At 40.1% G+C, this 17,500-nt stretch overlaps 1 protein-coding gene across 1 annotated transcript in view; it reads left to right on the forward strand.

Annotated features, from left to right (window-relative positions):
• DLGAP1 (DLG associated protein 1) overlaps nucleotides 1-17,500 on the forward strand; it is a 137,413-nt gene that overhangs the window by 93,909 nt on the left and 26,004 nt on the right. Inside the window, exon 5 of the mRNA XM_085319355.1 lies at nucleotides 16,841-17,214. Coding sequence (XP_085175481.1) covers nucleotides 16,841-17,214 — 374 coding nt within the window. The remainder of the gene's footprint in view (nucleotides 1-16,840; nucleotides 17,215-17,500) is intronic.

Here is a 17,500-nt window from a genome sequence, read left to right on the forward strand (position 1 = left end):
GGGTTTTCAGAAACATAGTACCACAACAAGGGGTACACACCATACTGGGAAATCTCAGGTATTTTGCTGTGTAGTGAACAGATACCTACACGGTGGTTTTATACCTCTGGATGAAGCACGTGAAATTTACTGTGCTACTATAGGAAGCAAAAGAGCCCATGTGCCAGAGGCCTGCAGTATTAGTGGATGGAGCATGGTACTACCCAGCAGAAATAGGGCCAGGAAAGAGCAATTCACTTGTAATCATACCAGGTTGTGAGAAGCAGTGGGAATCAGGAGGAGGTATCAGGAAGAAAGCATGGACCATGGTACAGGGCTCAGGTGCAAGCAGAAAGTTTGGAGAAGAAAACATAGTGAATGTTTGCTCTACAGAGAGAAAGACATGGACACTCAGAAGTAAAGGAGTTTTTTTTTTTTTTCCTATAGCCAGGTGTTTGTGTTTGCCAACAGCCTAATTTGACTGGAAAACTGCTCGGGAACAGTCAGGACAAAGTCAGGAGAAAGRTGTGTGCGTGGCTGAGAGGGGAAGAAGGGAGCAGCGTTTCTGTTAGGAGGGCCCACATGGGTACATGCAGATACTTCGGAGGGTGGCAAATCTTTCTAGATGTAATTAGCAAACGATCATTAATTTAATAGTGCTCTCCTTTTCTCAGGTTGGTTCAAACTGTAATGGAGTAAAATCTGTTCAATTATAAATATCCTTGTGTTTCACTGAATATTCTTTTACTACAYAGTGGCGCACATCAAGAAGAAATCTGTGGTTCTCCTTGAACATCTACAAAGTTACTTAGATTTGCATTTTTAACATGCTTTTAATGTAGTAACTACAGAGGAGTATTATTAGGAAGTGTTACCCAAACTGTGTGGGCTGCCAGGCCCTGTAGCTTGTTTGTAGATGGTCTGGAGACCATATTAAAATAAGAAAATCATAAACTGAAGAGATAAACCATGAGTGATAAGGGTGCAGAGTGGGCCGCAAACGTGCGGTAGGGATTTCATTTACAAGCATAAGCCGTAAACCAGAAAGGGTTCTTACAGATGGAAAGACCCGTGAGTTTTTATTGACCTCTCTAGTGGGTCACCCTTTGCATCCGCTGAAAACTTTCTGCAAGATGAAATCCCCTGGGAAGGCAATGTGTGGGGCTGGCTGCTTTATGCCATTAAGTAGGACAAGGATTTGAACGCGTTTGAGCAAAAACAGCTTTCCATCAACGGTACACAACTGAAATCTGTAAGCCACAGAGGCTGCTTCCAACTTGCATTGCCACATGTGACTTATCAGATTCCACATAAAACAGCCAAGCATGTTGAATATGATCTATTATCTATACGTACATTAAATATACAGTAGAGTGGATTCACCTCGGTGCAGCATCTGCTTTGTGTACAGTTCTGGCAGCACAAGAGAGCTGCAAATCTGATATGCACTGCCAGTTAAACTGGGGTTGTGGATGCTTTGTGTTACTGGAATGAGTGTTACAGGAATACTGGTGATGTGGCTCTTAATATTTCTTAACATTCACCATTAATTCATTTTCACACTATGTTAAAAAAAAAAAGACTAGTGTGCGCCTGGTTTGACACTGCAAATARCAGATATCCCCAAATGCTCATTCTTTTTTCAAATTCAAACCTGCTGTGTTTTTATGAATTTCAGATTTACTCTGTGCAAATTACATTTTTCACCCGTAAATGCCTAAATTAATATTTATGATCTTTATATTCTTTTCAGTAGCATATCTAAAATGACAAGAATGTACRTTTTTTCCTCTCCAACATCGTGCACTACAATGAACACAAAATGGCTACTTTTCTTTACGCTCTGTCCTCCTTAGTGACTAACRCAGTCAATCGACAACAGAAAACAGGTCTGTATCTGCATTCGGTGAATAACAACCCTCTTTTGAGCAGCCAAACAAAACCCCTAAATCTGCATGTCCTCAACTCCTGGGATATAAGAAGTGGGGCTTTAATTTTATTTTCTAAAGGAAACTAACCTGCAAAGAAATTCTGTTCTTTTACCCTGTGTTAGACACAGATGACTAGCCTGAAAGGTAAAGCAAATTCTCTTCAAGTAAATGAATCTATTCATACTTAGATGAGCCATTCTTCTCCTTTGGCAACCTATGGAAATGGTAATCTAATCATGCCACTGTACTAGTATCCAATATGCTGAAAGCTTGTAATTCACAGCTCAAGGGGGATGTGGGGATAGTTGAGAATGCAGTAATTACAGGGTTGATGCTAGAATGAGCAGTGAAATAATGTGTATTATTTTGTTCATAAGCAGAATTTTTTTAGCCCATAGCAGGCAGGTTATGTGAGCAACCAGGGTGCAGGTTTTTTTTCTCTGAGTCAAAGCCATAGGACATCTGGTGCTATTAACTGTAATTCCCTCCCTGTCTCAGTAACACCTTTAGAAAAATATGTGTACAAACATGTAGATTTACCTTAAAGCTGAAGAAAACTATCATCATTTCTTCACTGAAAAAAGAGTTCTGAATATCTCTTCATAGGCTGTTCTGTAAAGTAGGGAACTTGCAAGGAGCTAACTTCTCTTTGGATTCAAACTAGCTAATGCAAGGCACAGATCCATTCACTCCAATCTGTGATGTAAAAATAAACTAGTTTACCTGTAGGAAAGGATCACCTGGGCAGCCTCMCTCTCACCATGAAACTAGCTGAGCCCTTGGAAACCTTCTACTCTCGTAAAATTTCATTTTTGAGGTCTTTTTTTACAAAACGATTTATGTTTTTCATACTCTTGGGGTGTTTTTATGGTTTGTGGCAGAACRATTACTGTCATGAGATACTTTGGAACTTACTGCTTATTGCATAGAAGCTATAGACAGACCAAAAAGTCTTCTCCAGTGTCATAAGCCTAGGATGCTGAGAAGGCTTATGCCTTCTCCATGCCCCCACAAAAAAGGACCGTACAGGAAGAAGCCCAAGATGCAAGTCGAAGCTGAGGCAAAAGGCGTATCTTGAGATTTGTCACATTGCATAATATTAGAACAAAAGGAGAACTCAAAGGGAGATTCAACATACACGTAGATTTGGAGAGAAGCTGTATTTTTGTGGCACTGTATGTTCAGACAAGCAGATGCACACAACTATTTATTGTACCTGTGGACTCCTCTTTCTTACTCCACATACACTTCTGGTACCTAGTCTACCTGTCAATCATCTAGTGCATATTATATAGTATGAAGTAAGATTTTCCTAATGCATTTCCAAGAATAATAAAACCCACATTGTTTTTTATTAGAAAATTACATGTGCACAGTAACGATTCATCTAGCCTCTGTCTTATCTGGCAAAGTGCAAAAAAGCATTGTGCAGACAGGAACATGTGTTAGTGATGCAACTGATGTTAAAATTGTCATGTAGGATGAGTTTCACACATGGCTGGCTGTGGGAGCCCTCTGGAAGCTCAGTTCTCAGCTAAGATCAGTGAGTGGCATGCAGCAGTCTGAAGAATGTGAAATGTAGCTTTCTAAACCCAGTTTTGCTTTTGACAGCATCTAATTTATGACTAGGGAAGTATAGTTGGTTCAGTTCTCCTTAGTGAGACTCATACGATGATCTAGGTGGTCTCTCTTACAACTTGTACCAGTGGAAGTGAGGAAAACAAAACTCTTGGATCTGTAGAACACCTAAGAGCAGCTTAGGACACTTTTAAACCTTTTAAAACTTTTAAAGATCTTTGATTGTAATGCTGACTTATAGTTAACAATTCTGTCCATCGTGCTTGAAGACTTGAGTCCATTCTGTTGTGTGAATGTAGTAAGGCTTGAACGGATTGTCTTCTAATTTCTGTCACGACTGATTTAGCACCTTTTGCTTTATTATTATCAGATTGTTCATAAATATAGGCATTTATTTTTTCTTTTAAGAGGCAAAATACCCCTGCTGGTGTCTTTAACGGTAGACACTTACAAAGAGGTTCCACACAGTACGCCTTTCCAATGTCACAGCTTCAACTTTTAAATAAGGAAAAATGTTCAAGAAACATTTTCTTCAATGATGTACCATTAAATTCAAATGCTAAAAAAAGAAGAAAAAGGAAAAAAAAAATCCTCTAGAACAATGGCTTTTTACTTGGCTCTATGGGTTTAAAAAGAAATTGCTCACAAGAGGATAATAGGGAGGAAAAATAAAAAAAATAGTTTGTCCTGTTGAGATGACACTTTCCTCTTGAAAAACAGGTCAAATCAGCAGGTTCCTAGTCTCAAAGAAAATTGCGGTGGTGGCCTACTTGGCTGCTAACACAGAGCACATTCAAGACATATATAGAAAAGTCAAGTGAACAGGATAACAAGGAAAATATGACTCACCCACAGTCTAAGTGCTAAATTCAGGAAAACATTAGGAAAAATCATTTTTATTTTATGAGTAGATTTCACTCCTGGTGTACATGGATTAAACAGCAATTTTATACACAAAAGAATGACGTTGTGGCTGTAACAAGCTGCTTTTAAAATTACTAAAATCTAATAGTTTATGCTTTTTTAATCATTCTCTAGGTAGGGAAATCTGTGCTCTGAGAAATTGTAGATAGCTGTGAGCTCATGCACACCTTTCCTTGCTATTTTTTGTCTCAATTTTTTCTGTCAAAGCACCTTGAATTGTTACTCTTTTACAGTTTTTAAAAGCTAAAGAGAATCAGACTTGCCCAGCACTTCGATAGACTCCGAGGAAAGCAAAGGTCATGGGAGGAGAGCGCTGATGCAGTGCTGCTGTGGGCTCTCTGCAGCAGAAAGTCTTCTCCAAGTCTGGAAACTCTCCAAAAGAACTGCAGCTGTTCCAGAATAAATTCTCATATGGATACCCTTAAATCTGAAGGAAAGTGAGGGTTTGGGGATTCAGTATAAACCACTCCCCAAATGCATCGTTATTCTAGAAAAATAGCTCTTCTGGAAAATATCCAAGTAGCCTTAAACCATTCCCTCAGCTGGGTGCAGTTTAGCTATGGATGATACTAGCATTATCTACAGCTATGCGCTGCCTGTATTATCCTTTTAGATCCCTTATGATAAAAAACAAATTAAATTAATATTACTGGTAGAAGAGCTGACTGATTTACACATTGTGACTGATATTAATCTTGAATTTACAATTTTTCCTGGTTCCCTAGTTGTTTGTGAACAAGCCTCGTTTTTAAATATATATTTATCATTCGTTAATAGTTTATGAAAAACACACACTGGCCTGTGGATTATTCATCATCTGTCCACTTTAATTACTTGCTTTTTGTGGTGGGTGATTGACATTTGACGGTGATACTGCTCTGACTCTGTAATTTGATGAGAATAACAAATAACAAATAAACATATGTCCTCAGCAATGACAGCTGTGCAGATAAAGGTGCTTGTATTAAGACAGCCAGTCTTAAAATATCCATGCAAACAGAAATCGAGGTCATATGAAGGTTTCCAAGTACAGTAATGTGGGTATAGCCAGATAAAACAGCCTGAATACTACCAGGTTGTCGGTTGTTCTGCTGAGCACCCTTGTTTTTGTAGAATATTTACAGCTACTTATATTAGGGTGTTAGGGTTTGTTCTTTTTTCTTTGACTGACCAATTTGGATAAGAAGGTTCAGATCTGAAGTAGAGATTCTTTCCCTCTCTTTGGCATCCGGCATGTTTGTGGGAACGCCTTCAGTCACGGGTTTGGGTTATCTTCYGAATCACAGCGAGCCAATGAAGTCTGGAACTGAGATTTTTATTCCAAAAGAAACACAAAAGCTGTAGGAGGAATAAGTGGGTGMAATAAATGGGGCTTATTAAAAGTCTAATTAAAAAAGAAGAAATGTCAGGCTGGGGCAGAAAATGGGAGAAAAAAATGGAAGCTTTCATTAAAAATTTGATTCAGACCCCTTCCTGCACCTCCAGCAGTTTGAGGCGTGGAGGATTTGCTACGTGCATGTGAGACTGCATGGATTTGTAGGAGTCACTTGGCTGGCATTTGCAAAGATTTTACATTGGCCTTGTAATCTTCAGAAAGCACTTCTGTAGTCTAAAGATTCAAAAGGTCTAAATACTTTGAAGCGTCAAAATTCATTTGGGTGTGTTCGCTTTCTCTTTTTACATATTAAATAGAAGGCCTACGTTTACCTTTTAACTGAGACAACATAAAAGGCCTGAGTTTACCTTTTAACTGAGGCAGCACAAAATGTATCTTTAGATTTTTACAATTGCATAAATTTAAGAAATGCTAAAATTATTTTGCAGTTGAAGGGTTAGGGAAAAGGGGACATTCGCCCCAGGCTGAAACCATGTGCACTAAATCTTAAATCCCTGGCTAAAGGAAACTGCACTTGCAAGGTAARTCCTGTGTGTGCTCGTGAGAGAGAAGTGTACTCAAATTGGTTCTTTACTGTGGCAATGCAGCTTTGTCAACCTGGAAACTATCTAAGATAAAGCTCCGATTTTTGCCACTGGAATGATGTGACATGAATTCAGCCATCAGGCTATCAGGACCGTYGTGGCAAGTTTTAAAATCCCTGCTGTTACAATCTCTTATAAACAGTGAAGCTAAATTTCTTCAAGGCCTGCTTTGCATGCATTTCTTTAATAAATGCAGAAATATGTGSAAAGAAATGAGGTTGAATTTCTCTCAGATCCTGTTTAAAAGTAATACAAGACTGGTCTTTCCTCCTGCAGCTGTGCCAGGGCTGCAGACCTTTTCTCTCTAAACGCCTTCTGGGAATAGGTGCTGTCCTCTTGTTCGTTCAGGACTCACAACAAGAAGTGATTTCTGTGCTTTGATTTACTGAAATGCCCTGTGGTGACTGTGAGATATCATTTTTTTTTTTTTGTGCTGAGGACATTCTATCTTATCCTTAGGAATTTCTCGTGCCAAGCCGGTATTTTCAATGAATTGTTGCAGTATTACCTCAGACTTGCAGTGTCCTCAAATCTCTCACTGAGCAAGGATGCAGCTCATTAATTTGGATGCAGAATGGGACGATAGAAATAGGGTTTGGGTTTAGATTTTGGTGCCTCTCAGTACAGAACAAGTATTACATAGACATTCTTCATAGGCCTTGTTCACAAAAAAATCTATTTTTCTAGATTTTGAAAAAAAAATTAGTGTCCTCAGTCTTGCGCCAGTTTGCCATTTTTCCTGAGATTAGACCAAAGATAAGTGGAGTTTCTTGTGTAAGCCTCTTGCCTACATTTCCTGCTCTTTTGAGAACTGGTTGGAATCCCCACCAGTGCTAGAGGATCTGCCTAGGACAGGAGACTGAGGATAGAAATTACGCGCTTAGCAAGTTATCTGATAATGTTATCAGGACCACAGGGGAGGCAGAACTTTTGAGCTGGGTCATAATTCTCTGTCTCAAGTGACAAGTTACTGTTCAGCCTGGAGCATGCTTTTAGTTGTACTTTTCTCTCTTCCCTTCCTTCTTGCTGTTGCAAGCAGCACTTTAGGTCTTCTTTTCCTTTTTTTTTCCTTTTCCTTTTCTTTTTTTTTTTTTTTTTGAAAATGTGCAAGTGTAACTTGCTTGTTTTAGACATTACTTGGAATGGAACACCCCAAAAATGATAAGCATACTTAAAAATGTAGTACTGACTATATAAAAACAAGTCAGTACTCTGGTTGAACAGATGTTCTTGCTCAATACCCATAAGACACTTTCCTTCTAGAATATTGATTGTCTGTATTTTATGTTTATTAGTAACCCTCTTTGAGTAAAATATATTGTGTTGTTATACTTGCATAGTTCTTTTGAGTTATAGTGGGTTCCAGAGAAACAGGTATTAAAATGGTATAAATCAGTTCTAGTGGTGCTTTGTGTCAATTTATAGTAGCTAAGAAGTTGTTCATGTTGCTTTTTATCAATCACATTCTACTTATAGTTTGTCTTGGCTTTTATTTTCTTGCCTATGGCATTTGTACAATTTCTTTCCAACATATATCTAATTAAAACATAGCTGCCCTTCATCACTGCTGCCATCTGAATAACTTTTAAGTCTTAGACAAACTATTTAATATAATCTCACATATCAAGAAGTATAAAATAAAATTCTCAAATCAAATTGAAAGGTAGACTTCCAAGACAGAGCGAGTGCAGTAAAGGCTTGATGCTCTCAGGAACTCATGGAAAAAGCTTAAGTATGTACTTACTTTTAAGATGTGAGATTAAAGAGATTTAAGTCCTTTGCTGGATCAGGAGACAAAGTGCTTTGCACAGKGAGGAACTGAAACCTATGTTCATCAATATCATGAGGTAGTTTGCTTAATAACATTGGTTGCTACTGAAAATAGTAAATTCCATCTTACGTAGGTTGTATTAAATACCTTTGAGTAGTCTGTGTCAAAGAAATGACTTTCTTGATTGCTTAAAAGCTACTGAACAGCCTTAGGGTTGAATACCATGCAAAACTGGTGTACCTAGATTTCTATAATTGCTGTGTATACTGATCCCCTAATGGCTCAATGAATATAACTGTCCTGTATGTATAGACTTGTCTCACAGCGCAGAATTGCCCCAGTGTGGGTCAACTTTGAGAAGTTCATTAGCAGCAACACTGCTTACCCCATCTGAAGTCCCAGATACGAAAGTAACCAAGCCGCACGGGCACAAGTGCGCTCAAATAGAGCAACCCAGAGAACTCCTTTCTTTCCAATTTTCTTTCAAAAGATTACTTTGGCTCCATGATCTAAAGAGGGCTTTTAAACTTCACTGGTTAAGTTATACCTGAACAGTTTTCAACGGATCTAAATGGATGTAACTGATAACGATGTACAGCTTGCATACGCACCATGGCGTAAAAGGAAATCAGTTAAAAATTAATGACCTGATACAGTTCACTGGGATAAACTCTGTGAACAAATCACTCTTACTTCTGCCACATTTTCATTTAAGTTTAAAAAAAGAGCACCTAGTCAGTCATATCCACTTCTAAATGTGTCCACATCGGGGGGTGGGTTTGCACTAATTTAAGCTAATTGAATTCTAAACCAATCTTGATGCATCACTAACCAAACGCCGTGAGAGCAGCTTGATGCCAATGTGTGCAATGATATGGAGTTCTGCTTACCTTACTTTAAGCTTATTCAGTATTCAGAGAACTACTGGGAGTAAAATCCAGTAGAAACCTGTTTCCTTGCTAACACCAGCAGCAAATGAAGAAGGTGTAATTCCACTTTGAGGAGGAGGAGACAACTTTTACAGTCATTTTTTTCCAAAAGGCATCACACTTTGAAATGTCGGTACCCTGGCTGTATATTGTCTTTTGAAAGCTAACAGCAGTGAAGGGTTTAAAAARCAAATCCTTTCAGTAATGTAGAAAACAGCAATGTCCACACATGTTAATATCTAGCCATCTTAAATGCTGTGTGATCAGATTACTGGGAGATAATTGGTTTGYTTAAGTCTCCTCGAGATTCACAGGTAAGTTTAGGCGATTCATAGATTTGGAGACCAGAAGGAGAATCCTAATTATTATCTAGTCCGATCTCTTGCATAACAAAAGCTGAACCATTTAGCCCTGCAATTCCTCTATCAAGTTCTTGACATCTGGCCAAGCAAGCTCTTCCAAAAATGACTGACTGCTAGATTTGCTTTATCGCCATTCAGCATCATTGCCACAGTTTGAGGAGGAGCGACTGACAGCAGAGGATGAGGAAGGACACAGTGCAGTGCTTCTTAATGAACTGCGAAGGAGGGCACRACACGCCGTGCTTGTTTTAGGAGAGCGTACTTGTTTTAGGAGAGYGTTAGCGACGTGGGCTTGGCTCTGACCACGCATGTGCCCTGGTATATCTGCAGGTTTGGTGGGATTAAAGTCTCATACATATTGGCTGCTCAGATATTAAATATTCCACTTGTGAGTGAGGGGAAACTGTGTGTACAAAGATACATGAATAAGTCCGGAAGCAATAGGTACAAATATTACATGACAGTTTTGAGAAATAGCACCTACAGTAATAAGCCCAAGCAGAAAGGCAAGCATGRGCTCTATTTTGGCAGGCTCACTGTGTACTGTGTGTTGAAAGAGCTGCTGGTATATTCTGGAAATTAAGCTGTGTATTCACATTTCAGGTTAGTTTTTCAAAAGCGCAGCTCCAGTTCAGTCATGTAAATATGAGCCAGGTATTCAAGTGTTTAGCACTAAGAACGTGCGCTGTGCACCTGCACCTCAAGTCTTAACATTCAACAGTTTCTCGGTAGTCAAAAAAATGCAAGTGATTAGTATTTCAGAGTATGTTTAAATTTGAAACTTTTAAAATTTACAATCCTAGCTAGGGTGGCTGAGTTGTTGCAGAACGTTCTGTCCTCTGGGTTTCTGAAGATCTAAGCCTTGGTTCTTGCACTCGTTTCACACTGAAGTAGCTGCTTACACATATGTGTCTGTATTTGGTTAGCACAACTCCTCATTAAAAAATATTGCCCATTTTGTTTTATTAACCATATTGCTGGAGGGAAAGAGATGCAAATTCTGAAATGTAAGTGCACTGCAGTAACACATAACAAAATGTTATATCAAAGTGTCAGTGAAGTAGCTTCCTGGAAAATATATGGGAAAAGAATCTGATTTCATCAGGCTGCACACTATTACATTTATTTACTGTTATATATCCTTGTCTAAGTGGGATAAGCTACCATATGCCACAAAGCTCCCTGTTTCCCATAAATGCTTTTTGTAAGATAAATGTATTGATATTGAAAAAGCTTATAAATTTTTTAGCATGATGATTTTATGACAGGTAGCTTCTGAAACATAGAATATTTTTAYTATCCTTTTTTAAACTAAAATTCTAATGTTTCTTGTTTTCCATGAGTATCCTGAAAGTGGGAGATACACAGGAATTGGTGAAGTATTTAAGTGCACAAAGCTTTGGAACAGTTCACTGGACTTAGTTGATGCTACCGATCAAACAGTGTTTCCCTGATTTTCTCAGGAAAAAAATGCAGTGCAGATGAAAAGACATGGTAAATAACTCATATGCTAATGAAAAAAARGSYWWKSMRSYYYWWTKTTTTTTTTCACTCTTTTCCAACATACTTCATYGAATGTAAGGTTGATGTTCTGTATCATATACATCCTACCACTACTGTTTTAAAGCATTTTGAATCTTTGAAGCTCTCTGAGAGCATCTGTCTGGAACAGCATCACAGCATCGTCCATGGAGTCTTGACATCGTTTTTCAAGATGCTTTGCTAGTAGCCAAAGTTTAAAGACAAGGCCAAAATAGTTTTCCTTCTGACTTCCCTCTCAGCCTGAATGAAATTCAGTTTGAGTAGCTACTGATACATGTCATTCGTGGATATATGACATCATGTCACACGGACCGGTGGCCAGGACTGAATGTCCACAGCACCCGTCTGTGAAGAAGGAGCTCCAGAGGCACAGGGTAGCTTGAGCTCACCAACACCACCGCTAGCTATCGAACAGCAGAAGCGAATCTCTGACGTAAAAAGGCAAGGGAGCTCCTGCACGTTAACYGAAATGAAAACTAGAGCTTGCAGCCAATCACATTCTTACCTGTTTTATCCCTGTCTTCCAAAAAAATAAAGCCAAGACCATCGCTTGATGTCAATGAAGACAACAGATTTTAGGATTARAGTATTCTAAACTGCCCTAGCTAAGATTTACTTTGGGCAACGACTTTCAGTTTATATGAAAAGTTTTCCTGAACTTCAGGTGCTTGTAGAAGTCTCTGCTTTCCAGCCTAATGAGCAGAATTAGGTAAGTTTTGCACTGTTAAATCTACTGGCAGCTTTTATGTAGAGAAAAGTTCAGCTGTGGCTATGCACAGAAAGAGTGAAAGGATCTCATAGGAAGGCTACGTGCACTGAATCTTAACCCTGTCGTGCTATCATGGGCAGTGAAGACAGTTTAGATAATTTGTATAGATTTCTGTGGGGTTTCAGTCATGAATTATGCCTGTTTCCAAATTCTGTGTAGCTTAGGCTTTTGTCAACTAAAATACATCATTATACAGTGGTGAGGATACAGAAAAAGGATGGTATAGGCAGAACACATGATGGCATGGTACAGATTTCGGTAGTTCTCATTTGGGATAATGACTTACATAACTCACCCTGGTTTTATTCCCTTGGGCAATTTAGAATTTCGTATGAAAATCTTTATTTCAATTTGTTTTTAATAGTAAATCTCCCCTTCCTCAGAAGCCATCTGCTATCTGAAAAGTTTTTTTAATTAAGAAAATGCATACTCCATTTTCATACCAAAATTTCTACATGTGAAAAATAACTATACAGGAGCTACAATCCCATTTCCAAGCACTCCCCAAAAACCTCCACAGAGCAAGGAAATAAATGCACGGCAAAGAGAATACCGGCTCGGTGTGAACCAAACTCTCAAACCGAGTGCTGCACTCTGCGTGGGGAGCATGAGGCGATGCAGTCGCGAGACTCAGGCCTGCCAGGATGTGCCTACATCTGCTGGCGTGTCAAACTCGTGCGAGCTGCACGGGCGCTGCTGTAACACACCCGCGTAGCAGGCAGGAGTTACACACCCGTTCAGCAGGTATGAGATCAGAAGCCTGATGTCCATCTCTGCAGGGCTGAGATATTCTTACTGCTTACATGTGTACAGATTGTGTCTTTTGCTGCCCCTTGCAAACTGTGGCAATAGTCCTTTTACTCAAGGAAAGACTATTATTTTAATTAACTTTAAACTTGTACCTCCATTTCTTCTTCTGTTTGTTAACCAGTTTTATACGAGCCTACCAAGTTAGAGAGTGGAAGGAACTGCTTACGAATCTCATCACTTGCACTGTTCAAAGTGCCTGAGTTTGATCTCTTCACAAATACTAGTCTGCCTTGGGGTTCTCTTGAGCACCCATTCACTGAGCTAAAAATCTATGTTTGCATGCTGATGTTTGTTCCTGAGGGCTCATCTCCCTTGTGAACATGTTTAAACAACCAAAGTGTTCTTACAATGAAACATTCAAATTTGAGCCTTTATTATTATGCAATCTGGGATTTTTTTTTTTATCATTAGACTTCCTTCTGAACTGGGTGGTTGACACTCCCTGTTCCAAATTCCTGTCCCATGAGCTAGTTGTTTGGAAATACTAGCTAGGAGGACAAACACCATGACTTTTTACTTTTAATCTGGAGAAAGTGCTTTCTCACTAGGTAGTTGGGATTAAACTGTAACCCAGAGGCAGGCCACAGAAATAGGATAAAGATCAAAACGAGCAGGAGAGCTTTACTTAGTGGAGTGATACAGATGGGAGCGATGGGCCTGATGCAAGGCGCGCTGGGAGTCAGAGGATTCTTTCACATGATATAACTAGTTTCTGGATTAAATCTTGCATTTGTCTTAGGAGAGGAATGTATGCCTGCTTTAGCAGCCCTTGTGCTCTGAATAACAATATGAAAGTGCATTCTGTGTTGTAACAAGCTGAGGGCTTATATACACAGTTGCTATTCAGAAAARGTTATTTCTGAGTAACTCCATGTCTAAACAAATTTAATCAAAAATCAAAACCAAAAATTAAAAAAAGACTACTTTGACCTGACTCTGCAGTCAGATTGTCTTCCGTACAGAACTTTGCTCCTTGATCCATGCCCAAGAGTGTATTTATCAGGGAATTTTTTGTCCTTTCAATTTGCTTTTTTATGTGAATTAACCTTCAAGTGCAAAAAGCCTTGGACATTCCCTGGGTGTAAGGAGGGACTTCTCTACCTTTTCTAAGGCATCGCGCAAGCCTGTTGTAATCTTCTCCGCCAGAGTCCACCTTCCTGGTGGCCCGTTTCTGGCGCAGGAGAACTGGACGCAGGGGAGACGTAACGCTTGGCTTGGCCGAGGCAGCAACGCGCTGTGCTTTTCCTGTGCTCCTGGCCTCTCTTCGTGGGAGACAAGGAGAGCGCCAGGGGCTTTGTCGCTTTTCTTGGGGAGTTCCCGTTCGGTTTTTCACGCCTCCTAGCCTTTAAAACGCTGCAGCAAACTTAAAAGCCAGCAGAGCCTTCAAGTCGCCCTGTTGCAAGTCGCCAGGTTCTCGCAAGCGCCTGGGGAAAACCGATGCACCAAGTCCGCTGCGCCGTTACGCGTCAGCCTTCGGGAGGGCTCGGCCAGCCCCGCCGTGGTGCGAGCAGCTGCCTGCGAGCGGGGCCGGAGCAGCGCTGTGCTGTYGCCTGCGCGAAGGAGTGCCGGAGTTGACATCACTTCCAGTAACGAAGCGCCCGGGGTTCTTTTATGACTCGCGCACGCCGCTGCTCCGGAGCCGTACGGTGTGTGCTGCGTGGCTCCAGGAAACGGAGGATTTGTTTTGACTTGCTAAAACAGCGTTTGCTGGTTCTCCTTACAGTCTCACCACATGACTTGTCAGCTCTCTCCCCCCCTCCCCCCAAAGACTAACTTGAGATTTAATTAGCTGAATGCAAACATCCTTCCTTGCCGGATGGCTTAGCCTCCTTGTTGAGTACCTTCGCCCGTGTGAATGAAAGCCGTCTTCAGCAGACGTTTCTGTATTTGCAGTGCGAGGTCCAGAGCGCCTGGGAGCTGTCAGTACATGGTCGCTATTGATTCCCCTTGTATTGATGACCGCTGATATGGGAACCGGTCTTGCTATGGCTTGCTTTTTATTTATACCCTATGTCCTCTACGTAAGAGCATTTTTCAAGTATGTTTCATTATCATTTTGCTCGCTGCTAAGTTGCAAAAATGATGCTCACCTGCCTTGCTGGGATGTGCTGAAGGTAGCCCCAAGCTCCACAACAATCTTGCCTAGTATGTTTTGAATGGGAGAATTTTTATGTCACTGAACCACAAAGTTCATTGCACACCTCTGCTAGACAAGTTCTTAACAGGCTTCCCCAAGCACGGCTCAGATTCATGAGTACGTACATGCTTCAGATTCGCCAGTGGCGCATTTCAGTTTGCATTCCCACCACTCAGAGAACGTGCTCTGGACCACAGAGAGCCTGGCTCCCTCCTGGGATATCGTCACACGAGCAGCAGCCTCCCTAGGTCTCTGCAAGTCTTAGAGTAAGCGTCTGTGCTGCAACCGCAGCCCCTGTTTTCCCTGAACGTGCACCGTTGCTGCAAACGCWTTGTCAAAACCAGTGCAGAACTGCACAGAAGTCGCAGTCCTCTTTGTAAAGTTGCCGTCCTCTCTGGTAGCTGCAGATACTTTGCTTGTCATAAGCACTTTAAAAAACACCTTTAACCCCTGCAGACTGTTAATTTCCCAGGAGTTAAAATCTGACAAGTTCATTTTTACCTGTCTCTTCTCTCAAAGATGCTGTGGTTTCTGTTTGATTCTTCAGAAGTGAATCATACTTTCAAACCCCTCACTACCTTAGTGAAATATTCTTTTTCGATTAGCATTTAACGCGTTTTACATGGGYTCAGACATGTTATCAGAAACTTAGGCAAGAGTCCTTAAAATAAATAYATAAATAAATAAATAAATCCTGTGTGATTTCATGCCCTGGAAATGCCTTTTACACCGTAACGATTCCTACAGCTATTRGGAGATGTAAGGCGTAGGGATCTGAGTTAGTCAAATTAATACCATAATGGCTTCTGGCTCAACAAGTGCGTACGGTGCAACAGCGAGCAGAACAGCTGTAGCAGAGTTACCTTTTATGTGGGTGGTACGGACGTCTGCCAGTTAAAATGATCTGATGAATCATTTCTTGCCATATGATTACTGTTAATAAGAACTTATGTTAACATGTTTGTGTCTGAACTTTGTACAAGTTAATGCCTGCATTTATTTTCTTAAAAAATAAAGCATTTCACAATTGCTTTTTGTTCTTAATGGACTTTCCTCATTTGAAAGCATTCCAGGACGTCAGTAATGCAGAGCCTGCAAGTAGCCTTTAAAAGAAGATGTTCTTATCTTCATGTAGTGCTTTCTGCATATAATTCTGTATACACTGGCCAATAGTTTCTAATCTGAGAACTTCAAGCTCAGTTTCTAAATCCATATAGAAACACTTATAAAGGGAGCGTGTCCTTCAAAGTGCAGAGTGCTGCAAGTTCCCATGAAAAGATGAGTCCTCATAAACTTTCTTTAAAGCCTCTGTTGTTGCAAACATTTAAACTTACGCTTTCTTTTAAGTAGTCCCACTGACGGACAGGCTTCAGCCATTGACTTCACTGGGTGTAAAACTCCCTATGTGTAAAATGAGGCAGATTTTTTTCCCAGGACTGACATTTTGTATTTAGAAGGAGAAATATGAGTGGCAAAATGTTGTTCTTTGAAAAATGTCCTCACAGCTTACAACAAATTTCAAAGTGTTTGAGAAGTCTGAGGAGCAAGTGAGACATTTTATACTGAGAAAAGCATAAGTTTAAATATCATGAGTGTTAGCAGAGTTTGACCTAGGATGGTCTTGGAATCTTCCTTTGATCAAAGAAATGTAATTTAAAATTTTACTTAAATKTGATAAACACAGTAGAGCAGGATAGAGAGATAGTAAACATGATTTCATTAAAACTGCATGAAATACAGGTTAGGTAGGATATGTGGTTGGACGATGATCCCTGTGAATTCTGCTTACAAACTATGACCAGAATGAACATTTTGTAGGAATAACTTGTCTACACATGGACTTACAAAAGTTAATAATAAATATGCTGGAGAAAACAACTCTAAAAAGACTGAGGAGGAACTTGGCAAATAGCTCTCTTCTTTCCCTACACTGGCAATTCTGCCAGTCACAGCAGGAGAAACATAGGACCCTGATGAGTGAGGCAGGAACCTAACACTGTCACTGGAGCTGCTGGGGGCTTTTTGGCCAACAGGGCCCTGTCCYTGCTCAGTGATGTTCTGGGATCATTTTTGCCTTCATTTTCTCTGCCAAATCAATAAATCAAGAACTCTCATATGTTTTTTCCAGTGTCATCCTGCATCACTACCTATAAGAAGACACCACCTCCAGTTCCACCAAGAACTACCACCAAGCCATTTATTTCCATCACGGCCCAGAGCAGCACAGAGTCTGCCCAGGATGCATATATGGATGGGCATGGGCAGAGGGGAGATATCATCAGTCAGTCGGGACTTAGCAACTCCACAGAGAGCTTGGACAGTATGAAGGCACTAACAGCTGCTATTGAAGCTGCCAATGCACAGATCCATGGCCCAGCAAGTCAACATGTAGGAAACAATACTGCCACTGTCACCACTACCACCACCATTGCCACAGTTGCTGTAGAAGATAGAAAGAAGGACCACTTCAAGAAAAACAGATGTTTATCTATTGGAATACAGGTACAGTATAAGATTTGGATTGTAATGATGCAATTTGTGTGTTGTAAATCGATTGTAATTTGCCACTGCTTTGGATTTCTACATTTGTTTCACTGCTTAGTTATACAATGTTCCATGTATTTTTCTACTTTTCCTGACAGGTGCCTATGTAGAAGCTGCAGTAGCCTAATCATTCTTCATAGTACTGATGATGTTTTACTAATTTATCATAAATACATCAGAAACAAGGATTTGTTTAAGTCTCCTTGCTTCTTATTATTCAGCTTTGTTAGATTACACACATGAG

This window comes from Rhea americana, unplaced genomic scaffold (genome assembly GCF_003343005.1).
Source record: "Rhea americana isolate MKP2758 unplaced genomic scaffold, rheAme1 scaffold_58, whole genome shotgun sequence".
Lineage (NCBI taxonomy): Eukaryota > Metazoa > Chordata > Aves > Rheiformes > Rheidae > Rhea > Rhea americana.